This window comes from Dunckerocampus dactyliophorus, chromosome 4 (assembly GCF_027744805.1).
Source record: "Dunckerocampus dactyliophorus isolate RoL2022-P2 chromosome 4, RoL_Ddac_1.1, whole genome shotgun sequence".
Lineage (NCBI taxonomy): Eukaryota > Metazoa > Chordata > Actinopteri > Syngnathiformes > Syngnathidae > Dunckerocampus > Dunckerocampus dactyliophorus.
In genome coordinates this window covers 3,168,051-3,189,773 of record NC_072822.1, presented here as the reverse complement: position 1 = coordinate 3,189,773, position 21,723 = coordinate 3,168,051, and the positions used below count along the sequence as shown (strand labels likewise).

At 41.6% G+C, this 21,723-nt stretch overlaps 1 protein-coding gene across 2 annotated transcripts in view; it reads right to left on the bottom strand.

The window, feature by feature from the left end:
* Window positions 1–21,723, bottom strand: part of pcsk5b (proprotein convertase subtilisin/kexin type 5b) — a 98,100-nt gene that overhangs the window by 61,744 nt on the left and 14,633 nt on the right. For both annotated transcript variants that reach the window (XM_054774882.1, XM_054774881.1), the window contains exons 3-7: window positions 15,274–15,429; window positions 10,323–10,466; window positions 7,745–7,821; window positions 3,044–3,132; window positions 2,793–2,965 (exon numbers count right to left, since the gene is read on the bottom strand). In XM_054774882.1, coding sequence (XP_054630857.1) covers window positions 2,793–2,965; window positions 3,044–3,132; window positions 7,745–7,821; window positions 10,323–10,466; window positions 15,274–15,429 — 639 coding nt within the window. The remainder of the gene's footprint in view (window positions 1–2,792; window positions 2,966–3,043; window positions 3,133–7,744; window positions 7,822–10,322; window positions 10,467–15,273; window positions 15,430–21,723) is intronic.

The window sequence follows — 21,723 nt, the reverse complement described above, 5'->3', positions numbered from 1 at the left end:
AAAAAAGACGTACAAATACGTCTTTAGGATCGGGCGTTCAGGTTTATAAAAACGTAAAAAAAAAACATCTCCAGTATTGGATAAGTTAATAATTAATCATTTATTTTAATGGTTTTATTATTTTACTTTTTTTTAAAAAACTTTTTTCTACTTTTTTACTTTTTTTTTATTGTTTAAAATACAATTTTCACATTTTATAATTTGTCCCGTTTTTTCTGTTGTTGTATATTAGCTTGGTTGTATTGTAAATCGCCCCGCTCCATCAAGAGTCAAGGGTTGAAAATTAATAACATAAATTTATGATCAAATGAATAATTAATTTGATCAATAAACAAAATAAATGCTATGATATGAAATACAGTACGCACGTTTTTCACATTTTCACACAGACACATCAGGTGAATTTCTGCATCGGATCGGCATCGCTGATACCTGCCTGACTTTTACGCGGTATCGGATCAGAAAGAAAAAAAATCGGTGGTATCGCACATTGCTCGCATTGAGGTGAGAAACACTACTGACTTCGAGAAACAACTCATGTCAAAACAGGAAGGTGGTGGCGGTGGTTGATCTGGCTGCCGCACGGTGTCTTTGGGGACAGTCGCGTCAAGAATCACGCCTTCAATGAAGGCAAAAGTACGTAAGTAGTAGGAATTATACGCATTTCCAATTGCTGAACTATAAAAATGTGTTTTAGGCTTTCTGGAACGGATTAACTGATTCCGTTCACGTCCGTTTCGGTTAGAGTCCGACCTTCGGGAACAAATTTGTGACGCTAATCGAGGTTCGGCTGTAATTGGTTAAAGCTGAAGGTGAGGAATTGTTGCCTTTTGCACAACTCTCTTATCATTTTTCCAAAGAACACTGAAGAGGAAACTCCTGTCTGAGTCACACATGCAGCTGCAAAGTCCAAAGACTGAGCGCCCTTGCCCACAAATGTCAGCATTGTTTTGTGTCTCAAACAGGACAGTTCCCTCTGTAGTCTTTGGTTTCTTTGGCTTGTCACTACGCTACAAGCAAGCCTTGTCAGATCAGCTTCAAACAAACAGGAAACAAACAAACCAACAAACAAGCATCGTCTGTCTTTGTGTCTGTGTCCTCGCCTCAGACGTCCTACAAGGTCTGACCTTTTCGTCTCTCACGCCACGTTTGCTGCTCGAAAGTCTGCCAGCTAACTCTGTGCAAGTGTGAGATGTGACCACAAGTCACAGTCAACTTTTCCTCCAGAGAGGCACAACATACATCGATTTCGAGCCTCTATTGTGCGTTACGTCACACGAGACTTCAGTTCAGTGAGCATTTAAAGCAGGCGTGTCCAAAGTGGCGCCCGGGGGCCATTTTTGGCAAGAAGCTTGCAAAAGAGGCTGTTTCATCCATAGAAAACATGTGTCACTCCCCATAAGTTGTTAAAATACTTTTTCTGGTGTTCCCGGAAAAAAAAGTACTAAGTGATAACAACAAATAACCAATACAATTTGTTTTGCTTTTCTTCCCAAATATGTCAACATTTACATTTTCTGCAATGTTCTGACTTTCTTCCTGTAATATTTGGACTTTATTCTCAAAATATTATAACTTTTTCCCAACCAAATTTTCCCAGAAATGGTATTTTATTCTTTGTTTTGTTTGTTTCACGTAATATGAGGACTTTAGAAAATAATAATAATGATAATAATATTAATTTATTTAATATTTTGATTTTAATTGTTTTATTATTTTATTTTTACTTCAATAATTAGAATAATAATGTTTATTATATTTTTAAAATTTCAACTTTATTTTCATAAAATGACAAAAAACATTTGTCAAAATCCTCAATATGACAGAAGCGCTGTGCTGTTTTACAGGAGCTATTGTAAAAATGCTAGTCAAAGATCCTCAATATGACAAGAGTGCTTTGCTGTTTTAAGAACATATTGCAAAATGGTTGGTCGAAGATCCTGTACAATATATGAGAGGAGCATTCTGCTGTTTTTAAAGAAAAAAAACACTATAGTCAAAGATCCTCTATGTAACAGGAATATTACCATAATATTTGGACTTTTTTTTCTCATAATATTCTAAAAATGTTCCCAGAATTGCAATTTTATTTTTGGTTTTGTTTGTTTCACATAATATGAGGACTTTACAAAATATCATCATTTTTTTTATTTTAAAAAATGTATTCCATTTTTATTTCAATAATGCGGCTCACGTAGGACGACACGGGGGAAATAAACACGACGGCAGGAGCAACATTCTTCAACAAGGACACAACAACGCCACAGCTGAACGGCAAAAAGCCACGGCCAGAGGAGCGAAACACATGTGAGTCCCTTAATGTCTTGTGTCCAACCAAGTAGGATGGACATTAAAATTCAAGCGAAATTTGAACGTTGAGAGTTGAGAGTTAAACAAGAAAGAAGTGTGAGAAAATGTGAATGCGTGTTTGAGAAAAGTGTATCAAGCGTATGGTGAGAGGTTTTACAGCCTTAAAACATGTATAATCATTTTGACAAAATTATGCTAGCTTCTTCGCCGATTTCACTTATTGCGGGCTATTTTGGGAACCTTTCCCCAGCGATAAAGGAGGGAACACTGTACTTGTATTTTTAGAATGTGCCACGGACCAATAAAAAAAAAAACAGCGCCGCACTTTGGACACCCCTGTCCTATGGGAGAAGTCGTTTCCAAATATAAACAGCTCGGGCAGCGTCGGGATGAATTGTGTTGAAGGTTCCACTGCACAATGTGCTGTTCTATTTCCACATGTTTTTCTATACAAGTACAAAGGTTTGGCTGCGGTGTCTCACCATGCGGATGCCATTCTCAAAAGCCTGTCTGGCCAGAGACGCCGGCCCATCCACCGTCTTGCCGTCGTCATCAGGCCCCCAGCTCGCGCTATAGATGTCAATGTGCTGCGGCTGCAGGCTGAGCGATTTGGCCTCAACCATGTCCGTGACGTCCCCGTCCAGCATGCGCACACCTGACAGACAAAGAGCTCGAATGCAATCGCGCCAGCATCCATCTGCTGAATAAACATAATGTACAAAAACACAGATACCTCCTATTCTGGCGTTGTAGGCAATTCCCACAATGCAGTGGGAGTTGTTTGCAGACGCAGCAACTTCTCCTGCACACCGTGTCCCGTGTCTGAACAGATGGGGGGGGGGAGAAACACACACGTTATTACACAAATCTATAGACACACACACACACACACACATACAGCACAGCATGTCACAGGAGGTCAACTCTGGCGGGAGTGTACACACAAGCAGGACCTCTATCAGATAAACATGTAAACACCAACGCATACTGTACATTAAGACTTGGTTTTGTATCTCTCTCACACACACACACACACAACAGGGTAACATTCCATCAGTAAAATGCAGTGGTGACAATGGGCTCAGGTCAGCGACCTCAAGTGCATTTGCGGCCGCCGCCTCCTCCTCCTCCAAAACATCACTTCCTAGATCGGCACAAGTACACACTCCTACACAGACACGCACGCACGCACGCACACATATATACACAAACACAAAGTCACATACTTCCTGCAGAGAACATCTGCATCTCAACACCCCCCACCCCCACCCCTGCTATGGAAACGCACAATCTTGCTAACAAAAACCTCTGGGGGGGAAAGAAAAGCCCAGGGTGCTTTAAAGCGCAGGATAATATTGAGGAAATATGCTGGATTACGGTTGAAAGCACAGTTCCTCTTGCATAAAACACATTCAGTTCTAACTTCCACCTCAGCAAATGGTTAATTTCGCCATTTGTCATGTCACAACTGAAAGTCATGCCACACAGAGATGCCCAACGGAGATTCAAACCCAGGTCTTCCCGATCTCCCGACAGTGTGCTAACCACTCGGCCACATTTTTACAAAGAACTCTGAAGAGGAAACTCCTGTTTGAGTCACTCCAAGATCCTCAATATGACAGAAGCACTCATACTGCGAAAAACCTTGTCAAAGGTCTTCAATATGACAGAACTGCTGTTTTAAGTATGTATTGCAAAAACGCTGTGTAAGGACAGACTACGACAAGTCTATTCAAAGATCCTTTAGATGACAGGAGCACTCTGTTGTTTCTAAGGACCTACTGCAAAAACACTACTCAAAAATCCTCTGTAGGGCAGAAGCACTGCTGTTTTAAGGACCTACAAAATAAAATGCTAGTCAAAGATCCTCCATATGACAGGAACACAAGACCCACTGCAAGAAAAATGCTGCTCAAAGATCCTCCATATGACAGGAAGACAAGACGCGCTGCAAGAAAAATGCTGCTCAAAGATCCTTTACATAACAGGAATGCTCTGCTGTTTAAAGGGTCTTCTGCAAAAAAAAAAAATCTAGTCAAAGATCATCTATTTGACAGGAACTCTCTGCTGACAAAGGACATTCTGCAAAAACAAAAAACATTTGTCAAAGATCTCCTATATGACAGAAGTGCTTTGCTGTTTCACAGGCCTATTGTAAAAATGCTAGTCAAAGATCCTCTATATGACAGCAATGCTCTGCTGTTGAAAGGGCATTCTGCAAAAACAAAACGTTTGTCAAAGATCTTCTACCTGACGGGAGCGCATCGTTACTTTTAAGTTTTCAAGGACCCCCTGCAGAAAACAAAAAATGCTAGTCACGCATCCTCTATATGACAGAAGCGCTTTCCTGCTTTTACAGGATCTATTGTCAAAATGCTGGTCAAAGATCCTCTGTATGACTGGAAAGCTCCGCTGTTTAAAGGACATTCTGCAAAAAACCTGAGCCAGAGATCCTCAATATGACAGAAGCGCTTTCCTGCTTTCCAGAGCCTATTGTAAAAATGCTAGCCAAAGAGCCTCAATATGACCAGAGTGTCCTGCTGTTTTTAGGAATCTGCTTTAAAGTGTGTGATATATACACATATTCCAGGCTGCAACAGTGGTGTACAGTATGTGTGTGGGCCCTTTCCGTGTTTAAGGTGCCACACATGTCGGCACTGATTCTTCCCATTTGGGCATCTGGGATGGAAGAGTTGGTGCTCCGCATGAGGATGAAGCTAAGCTAGCAGACGTCGCTTTGTTTATCAAGGCAGTCACGCAGCCTCTCCACTGTGTCATCGTCCCCATGTCCAGAAAGTTAACACAAAGCATATTTGGAGTAAGTTTAACGTTGCAAATCGCCAGTGTTCCCCTTTAACAGTGCTTAATGAGCCAACTGGGCACTCCCCCGACCCCTCCCATAAACTCAAAATGCTTCAACAGTCTTCCCTCAGTTCATTTCACTTTACTAATCCATAAAATCTTCAGCCTGGCTGTCATTCCGCTCTTTGTACTTGCCTGGATTTTCCATTTTCTACACATCTGTGTCTGGCTTATTCAGTGATTCCGCCAGAAGAGAATCTTGTGCTGTAGATTACTGTCAGCGGAACAACAGGCGCTCTCACACACACAGCATTCAGATTCAACACCTTGCAGAATATTTCATTCCATTTCTGCTGGTTTTATTCCAACAGGACTTTGACAGCGCACGTCTTTCTAGCTCCCACAGGGGACGAGAGCTTATTGTTTTGATTCAACTCATGTCATTGCCAGTCTCTAGTAACATAATAGAAAAAAAAACACTTGCGGTAACAAGAGAGTAACACTACTGAGTACATTTCTGTCCTTGCACATAAAACACAGCAGACATCCATGAAATCAGCGAATTAAGCGACATCTGTCAGCCTCATGTCTCGTCTTAAAGTCTTAGAGACGATGTGTTTCCATCAGGAGACAAGACATCGCGGAAGCACTGTAGCCAAACACACATTCGTTGTAGAAATAGCGGCATTCGCCTATCGTGTCATAAAGCCCTCCTCGTGTATAAACTGGCTTTGCGACACGTCTTCAAATGATGCCTCCGCTAGCGCTGCTAATGTTTCTGTCCTCCTGTCCCACTCCTTCATGTCACGTAATTGTATGTGACACATGACGTCTGTTAGGTTGGAAAAGTGCATTGTTAACAGCAGGGGTGTCCACACCTTTCCCACCGAGGGCCACATTGTGAAAAATGAAAGGATGCAAGGGCCACTTTGATATTCTTCAACCAACACAGAGAGAGATATGGTAAGAAGCAACATGCAGCTCAATAGAACAACTGCATTTTAGCTTTGTAATATCGGTGAAATGCTACTAAAAATAATAATGAGTTTATTCTTGTAAAATTGCAACTTTTTTTCCCTCGTTCGATTGCAACTTTTTTTCTTAATATTTTGACTTTATTCCTGTAAAATTACAAGCTGTTTTTTAAATTTCTGCTTTTTTTCTGCATTTCTGATGTTTCCCCCCTCCCCAACTATTTCATTTCAGCTTCCCTCTTTTTATTCTCGCAATTATAACTTTATATCTTTTTAAAAAATCATGTATTTTTTCCCTTTATTTCCACATTGTTACTAAAATGGGGCCGCACGGTGGTCTAGTGGTTAGCATGTTGGCCAACACAGTAACAGTCTGGAGATCGGGAAGACCTGGGTTCGATTCTCCCTTGGGTATTTCTGTGTGGAGTTTGCATGTTCTCCCCGTGTGTGCGTGGGCTTTCTCCAGGTACTCTGGTTTCCTCCAACATTGGAAAATGCAGGTTAGGTCTAGCAAGGTGTGTGTGTGAATGGTTGTTTGTCTATATGTGCCCTGCCATTGGCTGGTGACCAGTCCAGGGTGTACCCCGCCTGTCGCCCGAAGTCACTCAGTTACTAAAATGATATTTTTAAAGTTTTTTCTCATTAGAAAACTTTTTTTTTCCTCTTAATATTTTTTTTACTCTGGTTTTCCATTTCTGCTGTTGATTCCCCCCCCCAAATATCTCAATTTATATTACTTATATTACTTTATATTTTCTTCTCCTAATATTTTGATATGTGTGAGATAGACAGAAACTTTAGTAATCTCCAAGAGAAATTCACATTTCCAGCAGCTCTGCAAAAATGTCATCATAAACTTCATCACTTAAAAATAAAACAAACAAGGCAAGAAAGGAGAGACAGGAAAAATAGAATAAGAATGAATAAAAGCAGAACAGATGCATAACAAGGTCATAAGTCCAGTCCTGTGTGTGTATTTTATCGCACCCCCTCTGTTGTGTTGAAAAGCCGCATGGCATAGGCGAGGAATGATCTGCTCAGTCTTTCAAAAGGAGCAGGACAGTGATAGTAATCTGCCACTGAAACTACTATTATGTTGGTAGATGATGCATATGCAGTATACATATACAGTCATGGAAAAAACGACTAGAGCGCCCGTGTTTCTTCACTTTCTTGTTCATTCTAACGCCTGATACAACTAAAGGTACCTTTGTTTGGACAAATATACCAACGACAACAAAAATAGCTCATAAGAGTTACATTTTTTGGCAGTACAATGCTATAGCTATTCATGTAAGAACTTAAGCGATTTTTAAGCGAAGTTGCTAGATATCAGCTCTTAAATTCAACTCTTATGAACCGAGACACCGCAGGTTTTCTCCAGCAGGTGATTTGATTGACGAGCTCCTTCCCTCAAATTGAAGGAGGTGTTGATCATTAAAATCACCTGCTTTCGTGACTGGCTGGAAAGAAAACCTGCAGTCTGTCAGCCCTCCATGGCACGAGTTTGACACCCCTGCTCTATTGGAAGCCTGGTATTCTCTGCAGTTGAGTAAATAAACACCCAGTACATGCGGTAAATATGGTAGTTGCACAAACTGTTCAAGTAACGCAGGAAAGAGCAGACATATTGATTTGAAAGTTGTCTACACCCTTACTTGTTCTCGTTGGTTGCGTCGTATCGCGGCATGGGATCATTGTCATTGCCGTTGACGTCAAAGCTGGCTTGGTGGTCCTGGAGGAGGCACAGTGGTTAGGAGTAGGAAAGAAAATCTAAAACATCAGGAGGAGATGAGAAAAGGCTCCAAGTAAAAAAAATAAAATAAAAAATCATCAGCATGTGTGTGCTCCCGGCACATGGAACAGAAAAAGAACCCAATCAAAGTGTTCACATCAGCATCAAACCGAATGCAAACGGCGCGAACGAAAGCTCGCCCTTCAGCGTAGACAAAAAATTCAGGCGCTACAAGGTGCCGGTGCTGTCAAAAGCGGGGTGTGAATCACTTTATCGGCGTGCTTGATTGATTTATGGCCTCACCTGCAGCCCCGGGCCGTGAAGTTCCAACCGGGCCTCTGTGGGAGGCTGGCATACCTAAACATGCACGTACAGCGTAACCGCAGACAGATGAGAACGTACGCGCGGCATACCTGTGCACTCACAGGCAGGAGGAATGTGATGTCGTCTGTGACAGAGTAATCCAAACGTCAACATTATCAACATGGAGTCTCCTCACGTGATTCCTCACCTCTCAGCAAGGACTTTAGTTTAGCTTCTTAAGGGATAAAACAATAGAAATTGAATGTGGATATGCTTTAGAGTAGTCAGTGTGCAGTTTGCATAGCAGTATATATTTATGTCATTGTCAACACATTGTCTAGATCAGGGGCGTCCAAAGTGCGGCCCAAGGGCCATTTGGGGCTCGTTCGCTGTTTTTTATTGGCCCGCGGCACATTCTGAAAATATGATTTAACAAGAAAAGTAAAAAAAAACAAAAAACAGCAGCAGCAGCTAAAATAGAAAAATTAGCAGTAATTTTACAAGAAAAAAGTCAAAATATTAACAGAAAAGTGTAATCTACGGAGAACAAGTCGCAATCTTACGAGATTAACGACTTAATATTATAAGGACAAATAACGTAGCAATAACATAGCAAAGAAAAAATCCTGGATTCTCTAAGTCTGAATATTATGAGAAACAAAAAACAAAATCAAGTCGTAATTTTTGGAAAATTAGGTTGGGGGAAGTTATAATATTATGGGAATAAAGTCAAAACATTATGAGAAGAAAATTTACAAGAAAAATTTAAAAAACAGCAGAAATGGAAAAAAAACGCTGTAATTTTACAAGAAAGTCAAAATATGAGAAAAAAATATCATTTTAGTAACATAGAATTGAAGTACTTCTAAAAAAAAATGCTTTCCTTTAAAGTTATGAGAAACAAGCAAAACTAAATAAAACCTTTTTAAAATTAGGTTCAGAGAAAACGTCTAATGTCATGGGAATGAAGTCCTAATATTACGAGAAAAAAATTGTCAAAGATTTTTTAAGAAGAAAGCTTAAATATTTGGCAAATAAAAAAAAAGACAACAGCAAAAATGAGGCAAAAAAAGAGCAAAGTGTATACTAATAATACGCTTCTTCGCCAACATCACAAAGCTGAGATGCCCTTTTCTCTCCAACATGTACAGGCATTGTGAAGCGCAGCATGATCCCCTCGCTTCATCAAAGTTTTCCAACACACAGGTTAGGAGCACAAACAATCCCCCAAGTTGAAAAGTGGCTTGGTGAGGAAGCTGAAGGTGAAGGTGACGGAGATGCCAAGCATGTCTCCTCCACATCTGAACCCAAATGAGCACCTGTGAGGCATGCTCAAGCGGAAGGAAGGTAGAGGAACGCAAGGTGTCTAAACTCCACCAGAGATGTCGTCATGGAGGGATGGAAGAAGATTTCCGCAACAACCTGTGCGGCTTTGGTAAATAAGAGGATGAAGATAACAATGGTGCTCACACTAAGGCCACAATTCACAATTCTATTGCCAGGCATTAAGACAATAATGGTTGTGTGCTGACTTGTATTCAGTGGGTAGTAAATCTATACTGCTGTACAAGCTGTACACTGACTACTCTAAAGTATATCCACATTTTATTTCAATAGAATTGTCCTCTGGGAAAATATACTGCTCAAAAAAATTAAAGGAACACTTGGAAAACACATCAGATCTAAACTGGGGGAAAAATGATCTTGAATATCTTTCCTGATAATAAGTGGGTGATGTATTAGTAACAAAATGATGCCACATCATTTGATAGAAATTAGATAGAAATGAAAATGATCACCCTATAGAGGGGGGAAATCAAACACACCCCAAAAATGAAAGTGAAAAAATGATGCAGCACACTGGTCCATTTAGCTAAAATGTCATTGTAGCAACTCAAAATGATTCTCAGTAGTTTGTGTGGCCCCCACGTGCTTGTACGCATGCCTGACAACGTCGGGGCATGCTCCTAATGAGACTACGGATGGTGTCCTGGGGGTGACAAAGTGTTCCTTTAATTTTTTTGAGCAGTGTATATTTGAGCAGTGTATAATAAAATGATTGCTGAAATGTGAGGGCTGTACTCAGTTTTGTGAGATACCGTACATGACAAAAGAGAAATGCCGCTAAATTGTGATCCGTCAAACCCCCCCCACACACACACACACACACACACACACACGCATACATACAAACTCACGTAGTTCTGAGCAAGGTCCGGGTGGTTGCGCTCAATGCCGTCATCCAGTATGGTCACCACCACGTCTTTGCCCGTGTAGCCTCTCTTCCACGCCCCCATGATGTTCATGTCCGACTGGCAGTTGTGGGCGTCGTCATTGCAGTGCTGCAGAGGTGGTGAGACGAGGTAACGGTCGCCAAGGAGACCCAAGAGACAGATAAAAAGGAGGAAATGCCCACATGTTCATGTTCGCAAATAAAAAATGCTCTTACAAGTGTAAAAATAAGTCTGCAAATCACGTCTGTAACATCGCAAAGTGCACAAAAGTACCGGGACACGGCTTTGAATACCTTCTGTGTTGCCAAAAGCAAACACCCACTCAAGATCATCTTTGACTGCCAATTGAACGGACACACTTAACGGACCTGTTTAGGGGCCATTAATCATGTTGTTAGGAAAGGCTATGGATTCAATGATAGTTAAACTTTGCCAAATCGCTATCATTAGCTGACACCAAACATAACTAATGCACGTGCTTGTGTGATATGTGGGGCGCGGCTTATGTGATCTGAGCAGGTCAAGGGTGGGATATAATGCTAGAAGCATGTTCGGGAGTTAGCGCCCTCTAGGAACAGTTGCAAACAGTCCTTTTATGTTTGATTTTAAGCAATGCAGTGGTCTGAAGTCTTTTGTGTACGCCATAGTTTTCTGTGAAATTGTCGTGGAATTCTGAATTCAATTAGACTTCAGATGTTCCTATATGTTCCCCTAAATGCTGTCATTATAGCCGGGGTGTTGATTGAGCTAAACCGCAAAGAGGATGGAGCATTAATTGGAAGCAAGGGATAATGCAGAGAGGCTGTTATTGCTGAAATTTGACAGCTAAATATTCAGTCGTCCATTGTTTATCGCGGTTCATTGGTTCCAGACCCGACCGCCATAAGTGAATTTCTGCCAAGGAGGATTCCAAGTGGGGTGGGGGGTTGAGGGGTAAGTTGCTGTTATTGGACTACAATTCTGATGGGGGTGTCATACAACTTCATGTCAAAAAATCCAACCTATCCCTTTAAGAAAGTGTTTGAAACAAAGGAAGAAGGACAAAGTAAAAAAAAAAACAAAAAAAAACTTACCACTTCCACAAGGATAATTTTTTTTCCACTCTATCATGGCTGACTCCATGCAGTGCAAGTTAGGGTAATATAATGTAAGGTAATATCGCACCAAAGTAATATTACTGACGCCTAGTCATCAGAATACAACATCTGACTTGTTTGTCAATATGACTAATAATAGACCATAGTCAACCACAAAACAGTGATCATTTACTCATTCATACATTTTTGAACAAACGGGTCAGAGCGAGGGAGCGATGTTCAACACGCAATGTAGCGAGGGATGACTGTATATAACAAGTTGTTTTTTTTAATTACTTTAATCATGATTTGGAGTGCATGAAAAAGTGGAAAGGACAGCTCTCTTTGACCACATGGTCATTTATTAAGTGTACTGCCCAACACCAACAGCTGATTATCGCAACCTACATTTTAAAGCGCATGCAGAGATAGAGAAAGCCGCTGAATGCTGACCACTTAAGACACATGCTACAGCAGTCTCGTGGAGTTAATCGGGAGGTGGCCTACAGCCACATCTGTTAATGGCAATGTTTCTTGACCCTGCGCTAATTAGAGACCCCGGCGGTTGTTTGCTTTGGTAGAACCATGCGCCCGACGGGTGAGACTACAGGAGACTAGGTCAGGGTTCGGCAACCTTTTTGCCTTCTCTTCCAGTTAAATTTTTTTTTTTTTAACTAGACGGGAGCTGCGAAACATGACACTGCTTATAAACTTGTAAAAACGGTCATCTTTTTCAAACATTACCTGTTACAACCACAAAAGTCAACAAACAGAAATGCACCTACATGGAAGTTCTGGAAGTTCTACGGAGTGGTTCCCATATTTGTGTAATGAAAAACTGTAGCCAACTGAGCTCACATATGTGCACAGAAGTGTTTGCTCAATAGCGTGGATGCCTGTGCTGAGGTGTCATCAATAACCATTCTACTGGTCCTGTCCTTAACTGCATTCTTTCATTTTCTGAATAATTTCCTGTTTGTTTTTCTAATCGGAAAAGAGATGCTCTGATATTTTTATGAGCGGTTCTTTCATGTATTCTCCATCTGTGAATGGCTTCCCATCTCATGTGCAGCCATGTGTTGCCAACTTGGAGATTTTCTCGCTCAATCTGGGGACTTTCCGAACCCTCTTGGTGACGTATATTCCCAAAAGCCACTAGCGACAAATGTAAAGACTGTTCCTGATGTCGTTGGCAGATTTTTCTGGTATTTGAAGACGTGAAAGTGAAAGCACATATTGTTCTGAGAGGTGAGCGTACAGTCGGCTGCCGCGGCACACTATCTGCCTCGGCGGTTGGCGTGTCACGGGCCCTGAGCCACTGATCTGTATAATATATCTGGATAGCTCATTGGCGATGACTTGTGAAGCCACACGGCCGCCATATCGCCACTCACAAAAAACACTTCTCGGACAAGCTTTTGCATTCGTGGTGAACTTCTTTTATTAATTCGGATTGGACACAAATTTTGCCTTAAGATGCCTGCATGTGCAGCTATTAACTGCACAAATCGGCAGTTCAAAGGCTGTGGACGAACATTTCACGTGTAAGTATGATTGAAATGTAGATTTATGATGGATAATTTAAGGGTTTTGCACTGTCAATCTCTCAGATATTTTCGATGGTGTAAAATTCCTCTGATTAAATGTATGTCCAGAATTGATATGTTTATATAGCTCTATAATAAGAGGAAATGTACGTACTTTTTTGTTATATCATGATATATGTATTTCTTTAAGGCACGAAGGTTGCGTTACTCGAAGGAATGGGAGAATCTCAGTGCTTCCATGATGCTTACCAGGCATTGTATACAGTGCAGTAGCAAGCCAGTTTGCATACAATTGACCCTGCATGACCCTTCATTTGGATAAACAACCATTTTTTTTGCTGCTGAATGACTGACATAAAAGGATTCATTCGTATGATATGTTCTGGAAAATCATTTTACTGAACATGCATACCGGTATGTTTGAGATTGCTAACAACGTATTGTTTTACCCAAAGCATATGGTTTTGTTTCAGTGTTGTTGTTTTTCTGTGTGTGTGTGTGTGTGTATGTGGTTATCACATATTATTCCTGTGTTTTTTGTTCAAATATATTTCTAGATCAGAAAAGAGGTTATTTCTATTTCATAACACATAACACAAACTATTTCACAACACATAACACAAAATGATTTTAAAACTTGTCCAAAGTCACTCTCTTTTATGATTCATATTTTGTACAGACGAGAGCATAGTGAATTGTATGAAAGTAAGAAAAAAAGTAAAGGATGATGACCATGGATTTTAGTGGAAAAAAGGGATGGGATATGCACTTAAAATTAAAATCTCTTTCTAGAGGAGTAAAACTATGCATTGCTATAGGGGAGTGCTGAGCCAGGGTGCACAGTAGAATTTTGTCCCAAAGGCAATAAGAATTGAAAGGGGAAAAAGTACATTTAATATAGCCAAAAGATAGAAAATAATGTATCAAATCGTTTAAGGGACGAAGGTTGCGTTACTTGAAGGAATGGGAGAATTTCCCCGCTTTTTAATGTAAAATATAGATGTTCTGTTAGCCTCTTCATCTGCTTTGTACGCTTTGTACGCTGTGCCAATGTAGTCTAGATGTGAGTGGTAAGATGGCGTCTCTGTGGCTTCAGCGGCTTGCACGGCAGCGTGCGACGTATGAGCTATCCAGATATATTATACAGATCAGTGGCCCTGAGCACATAGCGACAGCACACTTCTGGTTATAAAACATACTGCTATGCTCCCGTTAATTACATTTTTTTATTTTACTGTGCAGTAACTTGCTTCAGACTCAACTCAAAACTCCGTCACCTTTTTTGTTTCCTCTCCCGCACGGTGAGACTCACTGCATACACTAGCCTACTGTACCTCCCCCTCCCTTGCTCATCCAATCAGCAGTCGGGACGCAGTCGAGACACGTTCACGGACTTGCGGTGAGTCGGATATTTCACATTCATATCAAAAATGCATATTTCCCCTACTTTGATGGTAAAAAAAATAAACAACGCGCTCGGCAAAGTCAACAAGGAGGCCGCGGGTTGCCGACCCCTGGACTAGGTGGGTCATTGAACAGAGGCGTTAATTGGAGCATTTACGGTATACCTGAAGGCTTTTGTGACTTCACTTCACAACCTAAAGCAGGGAATGGAATCTGGACATAGGGGTTATAAATATGATGACATATCAGCAGGAGTAAAGGCAACACATCCTGGTCATAAACGATTGCAATATGCAATATGTTAACAAACCCAAGCAAATAAAGCACGTGTTTGACAATACCTCTCAACATCAGTGTCACAATGTGCGTGGCACTTCCTCACACACACACACACACACACACACACACACACACACACACACAGTTCAGAGAGTTCCGTTCAAAAGCCAGAAAAATATTAAAACCGGCGGTCAAAGTATTAGGACTTATCTATAGCCAGTTAACAATTGACAGCGCTGACGACACTTTACTAAACAGCGGAAAGAGCAATGATCTGAAGGTGTATGCAAACAACCTGCGCTAAACCCTGCCAATCACTGCTGTACTCTCTCTCACAATGTCCTGTTCCACAAGTACAAGTATGGAGAGTACGTATGTCTTTCGGAAGTGCGTACTTTAAAAAATCAAGTTCGTTTAGCAATTCATTCATTAAAAACAAACAGATCCCTCCGTGCCGCTGACCCCCGCACTAATCAGGGCCACGGAGGACCTCAGCTGACCTTTCACCTACAAACTAGATAAATATTGGAAGAGCGTCATGAAAATGCTCCTCGAAAACCAAACACTGCCATGTTTGTGTCGGTGCTGCGGGCATAACAGTATACTCACAATATACCACATACTGCCCCACTTGGCGTCGTTATAGAATATGCTGCTCTGGGCCGTCAGGCTGCTGTGGGCGTGGCTCGACAGGGAGAGAGGCGGGACCGGTTTGTAATCCCTCTTGATCCTCCTCTTGACCACCTGCTGCTGTATCCATTCCACCTGAAACGCACACAGAACGAACACATTAAAAGCCATCAGAGAGTTTCTGGAGTTTCATATTCAGACACACAGAGATGCAACGAACCCTGTCTTAAACATACCATCAGTAACAATCTGACATCAAAACACAACACAATCATTGAGATGGTGCAATGGCTTCAAAGTCAAATAAAACTGTATTTTTCCTCAAATCACTTGAGTTGTCTATACTAGTGCTAAATACTTCAATCATTTGCAAGCTTCCGCTGTTTAAGTGCATACATTCCGCACAATTCGAGCAGGAACTGTTAATTGATACACCATTCTGGCGATGTGAGACTCCCGTTACTTGCTAGGTAATCCTACATGCAAGAGTTGTGGATTCATTCTAGCAAAACCTCTGAGATGTTACTTCACCTCCAAGCACTTGTTGCAGGTGGCTGAATCTGCATCTTTCTGGCTGAGCGTTTTCGCTACATGCTCATCATCATCATCAGGTGCAGGTTAAAAACTAGCGTCAAGCGTGACACCATCACGGCTCGGCAATAGCTATAACGGCACTGAGTGTGGGGGGCACGATCCCTACTTAAAACAAGTCTTCATGATGGCGGGACTGAATAATTCAACAGTACTGACACAGAACAAAGTCGTCTGCCAGTTTGCCAGCTTGTGAGGTACTATCAGAGGTGCAACACAGGCATGACGGCAGCTGTGTGAAAGGGGATTCCGCTACACTAGGACTGGAGTTTCACACAACAATGCCCTATTACTCAAATACAAACAAACCAGAAGTCGCCCTGAAACTGTAAGCACACTTCTCTTCCCAAGTCTGCATCACTCCCCAACAACATGACGCCGCAGCATCTAGCGATAGAGCACACGCCATAAAGAGAGACCACAAAAGGAATCATTTCCAGACGAGCGCGAGTGATTTTCTTCTGCGTGAACACCGTCCATCTGAAAAAAAGTGTCGATACCACTTGAGCAGACAGTGAAAGGAAGAGCATAGCTGACAACTGTAATGACTGCAGTGTGATTATCTGCTCTCATGCACAGAAACAATTTGCCAGGTTCTCTGAAGACTCGGGAGGCAGCGAGACTCGGTAAGCCGAGAGAAGAGGAGGTTTGAAGAGAATGAATCCCCTGAGAATCGATAATATACTAATAGTAGATAATAGACTCCGTTGGAGGAAGGAAAGTGAAAACAAATAGCTGTAGAGAGCATGTGATGGCAAGAGAAATGAGTTGAAGAAATAAGGCTGACATATTAACTCAATTGAGTGACATTTCAGGGTCTTCAAAAGGAGGCTGCAACGACAAAGAAGAGAAAGAGAGGTACAGTAATACCAAATTAGACAGTTATGAGTTTAACGCTCCTGGGTGTCCGTCACATCAGCCTCAAAAACAATGGTGTCATCAAGATGAGCGTGTGTGCTTAAAACCACTGGTGTATGATTACAATTTGCATACATTAGCATTTCAATTTCACCCCCTTGTCCACCATTCCGGGGGAGACGGTGAAGGCATCGCTGCCTTGCATGCCTCGTCTCTGACAGCGCTGCATGTTTTGGTTTGTTTTCCCCGAGTTGGATCTCACTTTAGAGACACGTTTCACTCCGAGGGACCAAACCGCAGAATGTGAAGGATTTGAAAGCGTTTTTTTAAAGACGCTCTAATGAGCAAGAATGGCTGTGTTGATGTATTTTATACACCGTTAAAGCTCCAGCGCGTGATCTACACAAGCTAATCATCGCTGGGGGTTCTAATTAATGCATTGGCATTAACAGCTGTGGCAGTAGGCAACCATGGGATGTCAGTAGCACTACTTAGCCGTGGGTGTGAAACTCGTGTGCTAAGGCTGGTTTATGCTTCTGCTAATCACTACCACGTTCAGTCCGACTATGTTCTGCGTCGGGGTTGAGGGCGTGCAATATGCCGCCAAAATGCTAGGGGCAGTGTTTTCCCGTGAGTCAACGCGTCCCGTGACACAATGTGACGAGTGAACAATGGCAATTAAAGAGAGGCCAGACGGCGTTGTTGGAGCTGGGACTAATCAAAGAGTCACTTTTTATTGCAAATGTTGATCTGAAATCGGAGGAGAAGGCATTGGCGAAGGCAGGCTGCACAGCGTTTGAACGGGCCGCATCCAGACAGGAAATAATGAACTAAATGCTGACCAATGACGATCTTTCCAACATTGGTTCTGTTGCTGCGGTATTGCGCAATCTGGTTGTCACTCGCTACATCGCGGTTCGAACGTCGTGCCCTCACTCTGTTGTGGGTTTTCAAAAATAAATTAATACATGATTGCTGTTTCATGGTTGAATACTACCAATTATTAGTAAAAAAAAATATATATATATGCATATTTAAACAAATTGCATTTATTCTTGGCCAAAATTAAGCATTTTCAAGCATAAAAATGGCGAAATGAACTAAAATACAAGGCAGAGGAAGCATTCTAATGTGGATGTGTGATTTTAAGACTCTTATAAGGCACATGAGGGTTCCCTTTAAAACCGCCAGGTGATGATTATGGTTACATGCAAATAGGCTCTGCTATTTCCGCCTGCTTTTCGAACATGTTGATTTGTGCAAGGGTGGACGTGATGTTCCAAAATGTAACTTGTTCAAAGGAAAACTGCACTTTTTTGGAATTTCTTTTTCTAATCATCCACAACCCTTATGTGAGAGATGAACACATGTCTTACTCTTTTCTGTGCGTTCTAAAAGGTATAAAAACAGATAAAAAGATACAGCTCATTACTGCACGTATGGGAACCACTTATTCTATAAAGCCTATAAAAGCGCCAACAATGCTTTATTTACAAATAATGTGACGTGCATGTAACCAAGCTACAGCGACATTGTCGAACTACGTTACTGGCGTATTGACACATCGGCACCAGGAACACACCGGCTACGTACTAGCCGACAAGCGACTAGCTTCACCTGCAGCACATCGGCGTGGCGCTCACGCTTCAGACTGCTTTAAAAAGGTAAGGCTACACTGCTGCTGCTGAGTTGAACGCTAGGTGTAGGTGCTCGTTTCTATATTGCTATGTGAAATCAATGCGCCGAGGAAGAAGTTATTGCTTAAAAATGGCCAAAATACTGTAAGTATTAGTATTATGTTATCATGAATGTGCCTGTTAGTACATGGTCACAGCATGAATACAGGTATGTTTGTTTGAGGTGTTTTAATAGCGGCCTTAGTAAGCAGCATAGGTGGACCCCATTACGTGCAGGAATGAGCGGTCTCTTTTTATCTGTTTTCATATCTTTAGAGCGCACAGAAAAGAGAAAGACGTGTGTTCATGTCTCACATAAGGATTGCGAATGATGGGCAAAATTCCCTCCAAAACTGCAGTTTTCCTGTGAGCATGTAAAATAATAAACCGTTTCCATGTCCGCGGTTGCTGCTTAGAGGCACTTTTCTTTTGACGTGGATTTTATCAGAGTTTTGAGCAATTTTCAGGGTGACCCACTGCAGACAACACGTTCTGCAGCTTTCCCCGAAGCGTCGGAGGGTGATGACACGCTTTGTTCCCACGATAACAGCCTGCACTTACCCACATCGCTAGAGCCCCGTTAGCCAATCCATACGCGTACAAAGACAATATTGCCCTCCAACTCCTGCCCGAGCATCAGCGCCTTTGTTGCTCTGCCAGTTTGGCTGGCAGGGATGTGAGGCACGGCCATTGGATGCGCTCCATTCTGTTTTATTTACTCACTGCTTGGTGGAGCACGGGAATGACTTTCTACCGAGCCAAGCCACATTCCTCCAATCTCCCTGATCTCGTGCTGTCGATGCCCATTTGGTTGGAAGCTTGTGTGTGCGTTCGCCCTGCCTCTTCAGACCACCACCGCATCCACCCTCCCCACCACTGCTCTTTTCGAGGGCTTGCAGGTGGCCCTCGCCGCCTGGGTCAGTAACCAGGGGAAACTGGGGAAGAGTTCACTTCAGTCGGACAAATAGCGACAAATTGATCCCCTTTCACTGATGTTTGTGTGATGGTTTCAGTTGAAGGCTGAAGAAAGGCCGAGTCAACGGTTGGAAGCAGAAAACACCTTCAGCAAGTTTTTTAAGACCTACTGCCAAAAACGTTGGTCAAAGATGGTATGGCGTGGTGTGCTTTATTTCTTTCACACAGGCTTCAGTACGTTACATCAAGGAACATCACGTGAAACACCATGTGGTAACACGAGAACACTCTGCTGTTTTTAAAAGGACGGACTGCCAAAAAAACGCTGGTCATAGATCCTCCGTGTGACAGACCTCTTTTGTTTCTAAAAAGCCACTGCAAAAAAGTGAGTCAAAGATCCTCCGTATCAGTGGTTCCCAACCTTTTTGAGTCCACGAGCCAGTTCTACATATATAACGGAGGGTTTTATTCAGATGACCGCTGACGCCGTAAAGCAGGGGTGTCAAACTCGTGCCACGGAGGGCTGAGACACTGCAGGTTTTCTTTCCAGCCAGTCACTAAAGCAGGTGATTTTTAATGATCAGCACCTTCAGTTTGAGGGAAGGAGCCCATCAATTAAATCACCTGCTGAAAAAACTGGTTGGAGAAAAAACCTGCAGTGTCTCGACCCTCCGTGGCACGAGTTTGACTCATGTGGCGTAAAGGCTCAACATGAAGGAAAAACACCTTCGCATTAAAAGCACTGTGCGTTACATCTTGTCTAACTGCACTGAACAAAAGTCTCAGAACTAAGTATCTTCCAACAACATCAGATCATAACCACCGAGCCTGGAGTTTGTTTTCCAGAGAGAAGACTGTCACACCGTTTTCTGACATGTGGGTGACAGCCAGTGTAAAATAAATGTGACATAATATCATCAAAGCTCACCTTTATACATTCACGCACTGCATCAGCATTTGGAAACAACAATGAGATGAAAGGAGAACGGGGAAAGAAATGTAAGACTATTTGTGGCAGCACTGGAGAAACTTACAATTTGTCTCGGAACAAACAACTATGGCATGTTCAAGGACTCCCGGAGAAAGTGGGACTAAACCTAACTCACAACTCAATAAAATAATACTGTAGCTCTTATTTCCAAAATTCATGTACAAAACTTTTCTTTTTTTTTTTTTATATAAATAATTGCTCCAAGTTTTTGGCTCTTTATCAGGGCTTCTCAACTGGTCTCATCCTGGGGCCCACATTTTCCCATGGTCATTACGGCGTGACACACATTTATAGAGGTAAGCGCGTGCTAATTTATTCATCCTTCAAAATACATGCATGTCATCTTTTTAAACAAAAACACACCCAATTACACATGTTTCAGAGGACAAATGTCAACTACCACAATATATATATATATATACATACACACACACACATATATATATATATACACATACACACACACACACACACTAGGTCCCCAACTTACAAACACCCGACTAGCGAACACTTGCGGATACGAACACAAGCCAACTGGTCTGTATTTTATTTTATTTTGCCTTGCAGTCGCTCAATCAGTATTTCTACTGCTACTGTACATGCTTGACCAGTAGAGGGCACTGTGACACTGCTAATGGGACCAACAGAGGAAGCCTTAGAGCTAATGAAACCAACAGAGGAAGAGTTAGACGCTGGGGAGATACAGTGTAAAGCTAAATGGAAAGCTAAATTGTACAACCCGGACAGAGCGTGTGATTAAAGTTTATGAAGAGTTAATATGCCTGCTTAATTCTACACCACCCATAGAACACTACCTCTTTTAGAAGAGTCTAACGATGACGACCATTTGTCCTTTTTTTCAATATCTCCTCCTCCACCACGACATATGCTCGACCACTCCTCTTCAAAGGCAAATAACATTTATCATTACGTATTACTATATCATTTTTATTATGTTTTTTTTCATTAATTATCCTGGTTCAATATTACTACTGCATTCAAACTCATATTTACATACATACACATATACTGTATATGTATACACGTACATGTAGTACCTATATCACTGGTAATATTACCTTTTCCCCTACTTAAGAACAATTCGACATAAGAACGGTCGTCTGGAACCAATTGTGTTCGTTAGTTGGGGATATATATATATATATATATATATATATATATATATATATATATATATATATATATATATATATATATATATATATATATATATATATATATATATATATAATAAATAAAATAACAAAAGACTTCAGACTATCAGACAAATAGATTCCATATTTTAACGTCATTTTTGACTTGCTGTCTGCAACCTGCCCAGAATGAGCACCCACCAGTAAGCCTGCCGCGACAACCAATAAATCAATTAACCTCACG